Source organism: Centroberyx gerrardi, chromosome 17, assembly GCF_048128805.1.
Source record: "Centroberyx gerrardi isolate f3 chromosome 17, fCenGer3.hap1.cur.20231027, whole genome shotgun sequence".
NCBI classification, from domain to species: Eukaryota; Metazoa; Chordata; class Actinopteri; order Beryciformes; family Berycidae; genus Centroberyx; species Centroberyx gerrardi.
Window position 1 is genome coordinate 11,917,325 of NC_136013.1, and position 13,617 is coordinate 11,930,941.

At 42.0% G+C, this 13,617-nt stretch overlaps 1 protein-coding gene across 2 annotated transcripts in view; it reads left to right on the plus strand.

The window, feature by feature from the left end:
- Window positions 1-8,693, plus strand: part of rcan3 (regulator of calcineurin 3) — a 32,994-nt gene extending 24,301 nt beyond the window's left edge. For both annotated transcript variants that reach the window (XM_071910207.2, XM_071910208.2), the window contains exons 2-4: window positions 4,953-5,126; window positions 6,392-6,563; window positions 8,539-8,693. In XM_071910207.2, coding sequence (XP_071766308.1) covers window positions 4,953-5,126; window positions 6,392-6,563; window positions 8,539-8,693 — 501 coding nt within the window. The remainder of the gene's footprint in view (window positions 1-4,952; window positions 5,127-6,391; window positions 6,564-8,538) is intronic.
- Window positions 8,694-13,617: the final 4,924 nt, after the last annotated feature.

The window sequence follows — 13,617 nt, forward strand, 5'->3', positions numbered from 1 at the left end:
CGTTGGCCGGTCAAGTCATGATAGGACATCAACATTTTTTCCGTTACCCTTTGATATATCAGTGTTGCTTTTGCATTTGCTCCCTTTTTTCTTTTTTTTTACTATAGTGAACAAACAGGTCCATCATTTAGTGAATGAGAAGCGCTTTTCCCTCCCTGAGCAATTACCATCAAGGTGCTCTTGAGCAAAGCACTTAACCCCCAGCTGCTGCAGTGGAGCTTCCCACTGGTCAACAGCAGCAAACTCCCAGGTGTGAATGTGTTAGTTAAAGAGACCATGCATGAACAGTCAACCTTCCCTGGATAAACAGCATGTTAAAAAAAACACTATATTTACCTACGTATCGTGTGTTGTATTGTTGTACAAATGCTTTTACTGGTGTACAAGTGTTTGATTGGTTTAATTTGATGTTACAGATGTATGACAACACACACTTATATGCTCTTATGCAGAGACCTGATGTTTTTTTTTCAATCTTGTGTCAATTACTTACCTAACACCTTACACAGCAGAATTGTCAGTGTTAATCATACTCTGAGAGTGTAAAAATCAGCACTGCCAGTGTTTATATAAGTCAGCACCCATCAGAGTTAATGTAATGCTTTTTGATTGTTTTGAACAGTCGCTCCGGAGCCATATCAGCTCTATGAGTGGACAAACAACCTCCAATCAACACTTGTCGACTCCAAATAATCGTCACTGAAAAATCAACACTTACTAACACTGGGGAATTTGCTGTGTCGCCACCTCAAAACCTTTTATACACAGTTATGTTAGAACCCCTCCCGCTCAATCAATGCATGCATGTATGTACATATGCGGACACAGACACTATTCCACATACATAGCATCAACAACAGCACTACACACCAATATTAGTCAGTCAGTCCGATATTTGATGGGCTCACAGCACACAGGCTGGGATACAAAGAGGCAGTAATCAAGACAAAAATTATATTTAAGACAAAATTCTGGCATGTTGCTGCTTCCATCTTTCATGCACCATTAAAGTAAGGAAGCTATATCTATTAGATAACTACTGCTTTAATATTTTGTTACTGACTCCATTACGTAGCATGTGGCAGGATAGCAGGTTTAGGCCAGTCGTTTAAGTGTACAGGGGTACACTTAATACCTGGCAGTCCTTGTATTTTACTGTTTCCTTTTCCTTGGGCCTTTTGAGATTGTAATGTTAGAAAATTAATTGGTAAGCTAGTTGGTAATCCTATCCACATGCAGAAAGGAGTCAAGATATTCGCACATTCTTGATGTGACCTCTTTTCCTCACTTCTCCTTAGAAATGCACCTTGTATGGTGAACTAGAAACTAGACTAAAAATGGTAGCATGGAGCCTGGAGGTGAAGTGAGCTCTGAAGTTTAGCCAGCTATCCGGGGGCAGATAGGAAGGGAAGACCAGATGCACTTACATGGCGAGGAGAACAGGAGGGGAAACGAAGAGGAGAATGAGAGGGGGGGGGGGGGGGGGTAAAAGTGTTAATCTGCTTACTCTTAAGATGCTTATTCTTTCACCACAGTAGACACCACACTCTGCAGCAATTTCATAAACCGTGGCTCACACCTTGCTGCATCATTAACAACTCTGCGTGTATCAGCCGGGATAATGATGTGACTTCTCTACAGGGAGGCAGAGTGCATGTTTTGCAGCATGTCCAACATCTTATATTAATAATAACTAATAATATGAAAGTCATATGTGTATGTCACGAAGAAAGCGACTACTGTAAGTGCTGTTAAAGAGGAATGATGCAATTATATTAACAAACCCATCAGATGTAGTAAAAGAAAGACTTGCGATACTGATTCATTCAGATCGGCTCAAGAGAAAAGAAATAGCAGAAGACTAGGTAGCAGTAATATTATTATAATATAATTTTTTATACAAATAACACTATAGGCTTTAAAAAACACTTAACCCAACAGTTAAGTTACCACTGAGTTCAAACTATATTGTATCTGTGCAGATTTTGTTTCTTTGTCAGTTGTGGAGCAATTTATTTTTTAACACCAGAACCAGCAGATATATTTACTTAAATCTCTTCCTCAAAGGTGCTTGAAACTAGTGTGACTGGTTCTAGTTGATAAACCATCCAATGTGTAAATTACAGACGATTACTTTTGTGTTTTATTCTGGTGTCTCGTGAACTAATGTGTAATATCATCCTATAATCTGCATATGATACAATATGAAGAGCTAAGTTCTCACATTGTATCTCAGTTCTAAAGATCTTTGACATTTCGGGCTCACTGTGCAGTGGTGCTGAAGTCATTTTTTTTACGTGTGCACCCCACTGCACTGATTCTGGCCCTGGAGTTGCATGCAGGGATGCACGACCTCCTGCAGAATGTGCACTTTAGGTGATGAATGTGGAAATCACAGCGAGTCCCCCTTTCACATTACGACATGACTCAGAATGAAGTCCAGTTGAAGAAAAGTACTATATAAGTAACATTATTTGTATTATTATTAGTAGTATTTGATCATCACACCCAAAGCCTTGCAATATGTCTAGTGCTTCCATCAGTTTTATGATGTACAACAAGAAATCTGCATACTAACAAACACCAAAGACATCAAATAGGGTATGAATTGTTGAGTCACAAAAACTTAATTAGACTTAGACTAGATTAATTAGACTGTGCAACGCTGTTGATTGGTGTCTGAATAATTGGAATGGTATTTGATGATTCTCCGCAACCAAGCAAACAAGCAAATAAGATGTGCTTGAGTTTTTAAGGAGATGGCACTACCGGAGCATTCGGAGAGAGCAAAAACAGACACCTAGTACACCCGTTTGCACATGATAGGGCTTCAGTCTTGAGCTGTGTCACTAATTTGCAGAGGCAGATCGCACAGCCGACATGCCTCCTGTGTTACTGCAGGTAACATGCGCCCTTTCCATCCTGGTGTCAGGTGCTGCGTCAGCTGAACAGGGCGTCTGGAGAGCTGTGGGAATATTTCAGTCCTCTGCCTCCCACTGCCTGGAGGAGTTCTTAATGGCAATGAGCAGACGCACCGCAGAATATATTGGCCAAACACTGTCGCACAGAAACACGCAATGAGACACATTCTACTGTGTTGTTTGCCAGTTGTTATTGGTGCCATCGACGGCATGCATGTGACTGTCAGGGTGCTGAGTGAATGTACTTGTTGAATGATGAGTTGAGTAGACAGCAGTTGTCATTAAGAAACTCATCTTTTTACGTCAATCGTTTTTGTTTTTATTTGATTTTTATGTATTTTTTTGTATTTTATTATTTACTTTCTTTTTTATATATACAAAAATATTTTCGTGATTTCTTTGAGACAAAGATGCAGAACAGCTTAAATCATTTCAGATTTTGTAAAGTATATCTTATTATGCTTTGATCCAGTTAGTGGCTTAAAAGGGCATGTTGGCAATTCAATCTTTGTGGATCATCGTCCTAACCAAAACTGAGTTAAAGGCAGCGCATGGTATTTGAAGGCAATCCCTCAGCAGAAATACATGAATTGGAGAAAAGTCTATTTCCCAAATTTCCACCATACCAATAGGAAGGCCCTGCAGTCTGAATCAGGCCCAAACTATTCATGACCATCTTTCACTCATTCCAAAGGCTTTTCCTCTAATCAGAATCGCACATTCAATCCGTCAGCCATCTTGGCTCTTTGAAAGAAGCCTCAGTTTCATAGCCACTTATCTGCCTGCGCTGGGGAGATGGTCGGCCGGGAGATGAAGAATAGTCCTACTGATTGCTCTGTCTTTGCTGTGTGCCGGCTGCTGGCGTGCGGCAACCAGCTCTCTCACCGGCCCTTTCCTCCTCCTATAGCCCTCCTACTGAGCTGCTTGATTGACTTCACAGCTGAGAATGCCAATTTGTTGCCCATGGAGGGGGGTGAGAGAAAGAGAGATGTGGGAATACACGAGGTATGGTGAAAGACAAAGTGAGGTGCAGAAGGAGTAGGGGAGAGTGATGAGAGAAAGGAGAAAGTTACATAAAGAGAGCAAAAAACAGAGAGAAAAAAGAAGACAGTGAAGGGACAGATAGCATCAGAGGAGCTTGCAGGAAAAGGACAGAGAGCTGGAAATCTAATTTCCCAATTAAATGAATTGCGAATGATATGGGCGCAGAGGAGTTAGAGGCACATCTGCTGCAGACAGAGGTCTCAGCGAATAACTTAGACCCTACAAGTTTTCTTTTCTCACAACACATTACACTCATGTACAAAACCAGCCCACTGATGTGAATCAAATCAAATCTTTTGACAGAAATTTGAGAACAAGTGGTTTTCATTTCATTATTAAATTGGAATATTTATGTACTGCTCCAATGGACACTGAAGTACAAGGGAACCATTCTTCTGTGTTACCTAGCGCTTCCATTCGCCTACTCAACTGTTGTCCCTGTGGCACGGTGCCGCCACAGCAGAGGACAGCTGGCAGCAGAGATGTATGATATCTGATACGCCACCGTCGCTACAAGACTAGATTTCAACTGCCTGACTGATTGATACATAGCCACTTTCCCATTATTATTAACCTGAGGAGTGTTTTATACAGAGCAGTTTATGGGAAATCTCTCGGTGTATTTGATGTGTCATCCATCTGTATCAGTATATATGCAGCACACATACAGCGGGGATACGGCAGGGCGACCAAGTGGTTAGAGAGACTGTTCTGCACTGACAAAGTGACAGATTTGATCCCTGTAACGGGAAACGTATCTATCAGCAGCCATGTGTTCTTCAGCAAGACGCTGAACACTGTTGAGGAAGAAATGGAAAAGTACCTATACCAAGCAACATTCCTATATGCTCACTTAATATGTAACCTTTGACCCATATTTACACCTAGTATAGATGCAACACCAACCCGCTTTTACATTTAAACCTAAATATCTTCAAAAGCATTCTCTAACGTCTTTGCATGTTTGTATGTTTTTATTCTCTGCAGGAGAGGTTCGAGGCATTGTTTAGGATCTACGACGAACAGACGTCCTTCCAGATGTTCAAAAGCTTCCGGAGAGTCCGGATCAGCTTCACCACCCCAGAGGCTGCGGCCCGCGCTCGCATCGAGCTGCACGAGTCCGAGTTCAACGGCAAGAAGCTCAAGCTCTACTTTGCCCAAGTGAGTGTCCGCTAAAGGGTCCGGGCAGCGCAGGGGCTCCTGTGGGACGAGAGCGGACTGTGGGGGAACATTGCTTATTAACGTGGAACATTATGTTGTATTGCGTCATTCACTCAAACGTGAATGTACACACACACACACGATTAGAGGGACAAACTGGGAGAAAGAGGGTGACTCATCCATCCGTCTCCCCTTCTCTCCCGTCAAACCCCATCAGTCACTCAGTTGATTGAACACCCATAAGCTTGGCCATAAATTCTTGATTTCTCTTCCATCGTACATGTGTGTGTGTGTGTGTTTCTATGTGCCTTGCCTCTGTGAAAGAAAGGCAAAGAGAGAGGAGAGAGAAATTGCTGTATGCTCCCAGTGCAAACACTGATATATAAGCAGTGTGTATGTCTTCAGTGCAGTGACGAAACAGCCATTCATATTGCACACATCCACTCATATCCACAGTAAGAGAGTCCACAAGACCAGCATGAATCATGACTCAAGCTCTAACCGATTCCCCCCTTCTTCCCAAATATATCTCTAGTCACGACCCCTACCTCCCAGTATTTTGATGTAAGAGGATTAGGATTTTACAGTACAGACAGATGCCACATGTTGGTAACTATGGCAACTGGCAGCTAACATATCATTCAAAACTCATCAATCCCCTTGCAATTTGAGATTAAGGGAAAGATTGAAGCCATGACTACAATCCTAATGTGCTTTTCCTTCTCTTCAGTATAAATCAGAATCACTTTAATTGCCATGTACAATAAATGTACAGGAACTTGTTGGCAGCATTGCAAGGACATGTCAGTAATATAACAGTAGTAAGTACATTCTGGCACTTAAATACAGAGAGAGAAAAGAAACAGAAAAAGAAAAGACAAACCCTTAAAAGCTATCTTAAAATAACACAATCATACACATATATGAAGTAAAAAGTAAAAACGTCAGGCATTTAGAAACCCCATTATGATAAAAAGGCCAAACTTATACAATACACACATAAAATCATACATAGACACAAATCATAATCAAATAAAAAGAAGAGACCCATACAGCCACTTTTCATCAATATTAGAGAATCCAGCAGTGAAACAGTGTACCATGAGATAGGTATACTGAGTAAGATGAAACACAAATACACAAATACGTTATGCGCTTACAAATTACTCCACGGCGATGTGACAGTCTCACCCTCTTCACGTCTCTTTCACCCCCCTTTTAGAGCGTCACAACCCCTCATCATCTTGTCATCTCTTCTCTGATAGGTCCAGAACGCCGGTGAGGACATTGACAAGTCGTACCTGGCCCCTCCCCAGCCTGTCAAACAGTTTCTGATCTCGCCGCCTGCCTCGCCACCTGTGGGCTGGAGCCAGAGCGAAGATGCTACGCCCGTCATCAACTACGACCTGCTGTGTGCAGTAGCGAAGCTGGGACCTGGTCAGTACAACACGCTAATACAGAATGTGCACACACATACATAGACACACATGTACACAAACATGCACACAAACATGCGCAGGTATATGCTATGCAACACCGTGGAAAGAAGGTGTTTCTATCAGTATGAAAATATCTCCATCGGATTATTAAGTCTCTATTTGAGTCGTTGGTCTTTGAACATCAGTCACCTGGATACAAATAGGCCTACGCAGGAAATCATTTCACGCTTCTCAGAGAGGTGTTACGGTAAGTTTCTGCACTGCTGTTGCCACTAGGAAGGAATTGGAATAAAAGCTTGTGAGGGGCAATGACGAATGATGACTATGGTAAACATCACTGTTTTATCCTTCACTTTAGTCCAGGCCTTTCTGTCATGGCTCTGACACAGGATTATGGCCAACGTTGCATAATCAGAGATGCAGTTTTTTGTACCTCTATGATGTTATTATGAATTGAGAGGTATTTATAAATTGATCTCCATGTCAAACGTCTCTCGACATAGAACTAGAGGCCCATAAATAAAATTTATAGTGCTGACCACCATCCGTCATTGTCAAAGGAGCTGAACCTCTAGCTGCTCAGAGTGTGTGACCCTGCATTCTGAAATCTCACGTGTAAATGCCAGTGTGTGTCTGTGTGTGTGTGTGTGTGTGTGTGTGTGTGTGTGTGTGTGTGTGTGTGTTTGCAAAAGGGCAATGAACTGGGCAATAAAAAAATCTCAGATATAAAAAATGGGAAGCATGAAAAAACACTACTAAGTCAAACATTTTGCACCACAGCTAGTATCCATTCTGCTGCCTATCCCCCAGAAATAAGTCGTTTTTGCAATTCCCATCCTATCACAATTTCAGCAACTACAGGAAATGTGTAGGCAGCACAGCTCAGCACAGTTAGATTTGGAAGGTTTTCAGATCTTTCCCAGCAGCCTCATGCCCAGGCAGTGTTTCTGCTCAGTACAAGGTTGCCTCAGTCTGCCTTGTTGACGAGACTATATTGCAGATTGCAGCAACCTTTATAAAATGTCACCTACCACACATCACAGAGACAGTGTGCTGTGTCTATATCTCTCTCTCTCTCTCTCTCTCTCTGTGTGTGCGTGTGTGTGTGTGTGTGTGCGTGTGTGTGTGTGTGTGTGTTCATATTGCTGGAGAGGAAAAGATAGTACCATTTATTTCTAACTTCGACTTGATATGAACATAATTAGCATTTTTATAACAGACAAAAACATGATTTAGTCTACCCACACACACCTACAAACCTAGACACACACATACAGACACACACTGTCCAGCCCAAAGAACCACCTTTGCCACATTCTACTGTTACCATAGAAACACGAGGCATCAGGAAATGGGTTTGTCCTTTGCTTCACATCCTGGCATTCACAATCAGATTACAGCTCTGCTGCAGCGCAGCGCGCTGACTCCCTCTGCCAACTGCCTGTGGTAACAACAGGACTCTTCTTTTCACTGTCCGTCTTTCTGTTTGGCACCAAGCAAGAAGCCTCCAGACCCATTTCCCCCTGCCTGTTAGCCTGTGTTATCTCCATGGCAACTGTGATACAATCTAGCATGTGTATGTTTTCAATCTGAGCGTGAGTGGCATTCGGACAAATGGTACTCCAAAGAAAGTTTTTTTTCTTCTTTTTTTTTCTTTTGAATCCAATCCCTTTCACCCGAGCGCTGAACTGATTTCGTTGTCTGACCAGATTGAACCAGATTATTTTGTTCTGTAATAATGTCCTCACCTCATTTCATAAAAATAGATTTTGCTGCATAATTATATCTTTCTCTACCGTGGCTGCTCCAACCTGTTGCACCATTTGAAAAGGTCTGCGTATCAGAGGTTTTGTATAGGATGGGGGTATTTAGAGCAATTATTCTGCTTTTTCCTTAGTAACTCCTGCTCCCCTCCCTCCATCCCCCTCTCCATCCCCCCCTCCATCCCTCCCCCCATGCCTCCACCTCCCCAGGCGAGAAGTACGAGCTGCATGCGGGGACAGAATCCACCCCCAGCGTGGTCGTCCACGTGTGCGAGAGCGAGACGGAGGAGGACGAGGCGGCGCGGCCCAAGCAGAAGATTGTCCAGACCAGACGTCCCGACGGGCCCCCCAAAGTCTTCAACTAGAGAGGCCCCTCCCCCCCGCGCGGCCCCCGACCGCCCCTTTACCCGCAACACACCTGCCCTCTCTCTCTTGTCTCTGCACTCACAGAGAGCGTCGATGCCCCTCATTTCAGTTCAACTACAAGCAAAACAAACCAACAAACATTGCTCGAGACGGTGTTTGTGGGGAGCGTGGCGATGGAATGAGGTGGCTTGAAGGGGATGGATGAGAATCACACACACACTCATCACATTCTGCGGACGGTGTGGGGAGCGGTGGGCGTCCCTACCTACCGCCACCCCACCACCCCCCCTCGTTTTCAGCAAGAGGGGTAGAAATACCTGTCCCAACGCAGGCACCTGTCACCTATCATACACACTCAGCTCTCATTGCTAGTCCTGCTCGGTAGTTAGCTCGCTAGTTCGCTTGTTAGTCTTACCTCTCCTTCCGTCTCACGGTCTTGTGTGTACAATAATCTTTGGTTGAGGACATACAATACCTCAAAAGAAAGACACATTTTTTTGTTTTTTTTTTCCCTTTTTTTAAAATGAATTGTGTTTTTCAGGTTATGTATGGCTCTTTTATGATTTTTCTTTTTTTTTTTTTCATCCGTTTTCATATCTGCCGGTTTGTTGCTTCAGCTTGCTCAGCATCAGGATTGACTGTGTGATGTTCCCGCTCTTGTCTGCATGTATATACTGTATTACAAAAAATACTTACAGAAACACAAATACTAACAAGATATATCAAGAAAAAGGAACCTATTTAACATCACACACAGCACGGAGCGCCATATGTAACCAACAAAGTTGTGGTGGTTGTTTGACTTGTTATTTTTTTTCGCTCTTTTTCGCTTTTGTCTTTTTTATTTGGAGAGGTGTTGTTTTTTGCTGAACTACTAGATGTGTATTCTTAATATGTATTTGATACCCCAAACAGTTTTTTGCATGCTTAGTTACTTCTGTAGTTGAGGAGCTGAGGTGTTTTATATTGTTGTTTGTGACGACAGGGAAATGGTATGACGCTTTTGACGCAAATGCATATCCCCACGCAGAGTTTAAAGTGACAGGGAAAGCAGCTGAATGGTTTTTGTAAGATTGACAGTTCAGTCTTTTCAATTTGATGGCAAATTTGCATCAGCAGCTTGTTGGGATTTGAAAGATCTGAGACAGTTCATCCCCCCTCATCTTCTTCAAGGGGTTTGGGATGTTGTTCTTTTTCTGATGATGTTTGTTTTCATTCACATCTTTAATGTCTTGGTTCTGTTGTTTTATCAACCCACTTTCTATGTGTCAGGTTTTCTTCTGAAACCTACTACTGCTTGTTTTGCACTGAGTATCTCTTGATATCTCCAAGCAATGGCGGGGCTCTCTGCCGTCTCCTGTTGCGCACTAGAGTAATGCGCTGCTTCTTGCTGTAAATAGCTGAGTAGTACATTGGTGGAAGTAGTCCATTGAGATTTTGTAGTTTACCTGAGAGCATTTTGCTGAGAAAAGGGAAAATTAGGTAGCCTCATGAGATATCAACCAAAGCACTCACTCACCTCACATTGTTGTCACTACATTAAAAAAAACAAGAAAAAAAACAAAAAAAAACAGCAGCAAGTGAAATGACATTCATTTTTCTTACTTAGAGACACTAATGTATTTTGTTAAATTGAGCAGAAAGGAATCAAATCTATTTTTCCCTACACAACGCAGTACATCATTTCATTTTTTAAAGTCTTGCAGTATCTGGATATCTTATGAACAAAAATACACTCCTGATTGAACTCCTGAAAAAACCCAGACATTGTAAGCTGCTCTACAATGACCCTCACTGTAAAGGTTTTTTCTTATTTTTTTTCATTCTCCCCTCAATCCCATATCAGATCAGTGTATATCATCCGGTCGTTTTTCAGTGAAACAATCCAGTGCTTGAGAAGCAGTGTGGACAAGTGTTGGGAACAGGGCTTTTGGGTCTCAGTGGTGAGTCTAAACCATATTTGTATTAGGCAGCATGAAATCTAAAGACTTTTTTGCTATAACAATATTAGTAAGCAAATGACAAGTCTGTCTGCATGTGAGCACTTTATTGTCAGTGTTTTGTTCATTTCCTCCACATAAAATAGTCTTGCTCGAGATAAAGTAGGAAGCACATTGTATTTCTTTTTCTATTTCTTTCTTTTGTTGTTTCTTTTGTTCTCAAGCTGAACACCTGGTTAGCCTTCTCACCAGCATATTGCAGTGAGTGAAACACTCAAATGTTCTCATGTCCACTTCCTTTTGCTAGTGTGTACCTTGGAGACTTTCAGGCCTTTTGGATCTATGGGGGTGTATTATTAAAAAAGGTGTAGACGGGTTTAAAAAAAGGACACATAGTATTTTAAGATGGGGCAGGATGGGATATGGCAGTTGACACTGCAGAACAAAACCAATGTCTTTGTAACCGTGTTTGTCCTCGAGACGCATTCATGTTATCTTCTGAGAAAGGGAAACAGTTCTTTCAAACGCACCACATTGGCAGAGTGCAGTTTTAATGGCACTGTATTAAAGCTGCAGCAGTTCACTGTACTAATAGCAGATTGGTGAAACTATAATGAGGAAGGACGAGGAGGAAGATACATTATGTGAAGATTTTTTTACTGTCTGTGGTCATGGTATTTGAAACTGGGTGCATTTTGGTCACAGTTGAAAAGAAAATGTATATTTATGTACATATGCCAAGTGTTTTTTTGTTGCTGAGGCCAGTCCCAGTGTGCAGTTTGTTACGGCTTCTCTTTATGTTGTAAAGAAAAAAAATACAAAAATGTATAACAATAAGTCCTGAAGATGCTCGATCAAAACCAACTCTCATTGTGTCGTGTTGAACATGGACTCTGTTTGAATGTTTTCTTCTTTTTGGGGAAAGTCTACTAAAAGGTCAATAATACCGTTTGTCACTGTTGTACTGTTTCTGTTGAAATATGAATATTGTGTCTTGTACTGTAGAAATCCAGAAAACAAAGTAGCAAAACAAGCAATAATTTACAGTTCTATAATACCAGTATGTGTATTTTCATGTTCTGTACTTATTTCTCAGAGATGGTCTCTGTCTCTTACAGTATCCGCTTCTATTTGTGTAGTATAATAGTCATTTGTTTCACATAGAGAAATACATAAAGAGTTATTCTTAAAAACCATGTTTAGTGTGGTTTATTTTAGGGCATCCATTCTAATTGTGTGAAACAAACTCACTTAGGGTAGAAATGCAGATATAGAAAAAGGATTCGTGGGCAGCAGAATTCTCAGTTAATGAAAAATTCATATAGAACCTCCTAGATTTATTGCATAAATGTACACATTACATAACATATAGTCACTGGAACGTATTTCACCATTAGCCCATTCAAGCAGATGAAAACATCAAATGCTATAATTGTACCCACGCACACCTACTCACACGCATGCACACGCAGTACTTTCTTTCACCCTCTCCATCATCCTTCTCTCCTCAAATCCCAACCTTTTTGCTTTGTTTTTTTTACTTAACACGCTTTTACTTCATAATACTTTCCCAGGCATGACAGTGTCTCTCAGAAAGTTTCCCAGTGGGGCTGTAAAGTACATGGAAAAGCCTTTAGCACTGCTGTGACCAACTGGATGAGTCAGTGTATTTAAATCTTGCCTTATAGGCTAGAATGGGGCAGTGGTATTGTCACTTGCACTTTGCACCTCATATTTCCCCCGCCCCCAAGGACTTAACAACAAACCTCCTAACAGTTTCCATCTTAGTCCTTTCTAGCCATAACTTCTTTGTCCTACTGCCTGAGTCCCTGGTAAAGAGAATGACAGAAAGGTTGAGTTAATGATTCATCTATAAATATCTAAAAATGAACATGAACAGGAAGGCAAATCTCTGTGTGGCGGTGCGGCTGACCTACAGTTCACCCGCCTGTTGCATTTCAACACCACTATCGCTTCGCTCTGTCAGCCATGCAGAGAAGACTGATGACTTCTCAGTGAACTGAGTAAAAATTGTTTTTTCTCATCCTTTTTCTTTTGACGAATTCCACTTCCTTATTGTAGGAGGAAAAAACAATGAGAAAAACAGTGGCGATGACACACTTGTCAAATCGGACTGATTCATCGCTCATTTGTCAAAAAGATGTTGCACAAGCGCTCCTTGGAAGTGTCATCTGCATGAAAAAACAGACAGCAATTGTTAGAGGGGAGGGGAGGAGAGGAGAGGAGAGGAGAGGAGAGGAGAGGAGAGGAGGGGAGAGGAGAGGGGAGGGGAGGAGAGGAGGAGAGGAGAGGAGAGGAGAAGAGGAGAGGAGGAGAGGAGAGACTGTATTGTTTGCCTACTGTATGTATGCAGTGGACGCCACTGTATATTGATCCAGTGACTCCCTTCCAGTTCTCTCCAGTCTAGGACAGTGTGTACTTTCCCTTCCTCAGCTGCTTACATGAAACAACCGGAACAACAACACTTTTTAAAGAAAAAACAATGCAGTCAAAAAATCCCTGTGTGTCCATAGGATACCAATGAAGCCTGATTCCTTTCTCTTTTTTCGGTTATGTCCACCGTTACGCTCTAATTATTATTATTATTGACAATGAAGTGATTTTCACACTTCACTCTGTTTTAGAGAGAGGGTTCGAATGGCTCGTTCGCTCTAACCTGCCCGACCTTTTCACATTTCGCATTAACAAGCAGGTACGCAGAAGCTCCCGGGTCTTAAAGGACCTCTGTGTCATTGCTGACATGCTTGCTTAATGGTCTAGAGGTAAAACAGTGGACGGCTGTTAGTATTTCACAAGTAGAGAGGATTGAGTAACAGCTCAGAGATGAGGCATATTCTGTGCTGCGCTGCCTCTTCTTGTCTGTGGCACAAAAAGCCCTCTCTTCATGGTGCGGGGAGCGGGGAATTCCTCTTCACAATGACCCTTACTGTTTTAGTGACCAGGAAGTCGGGCTGAACGTGAC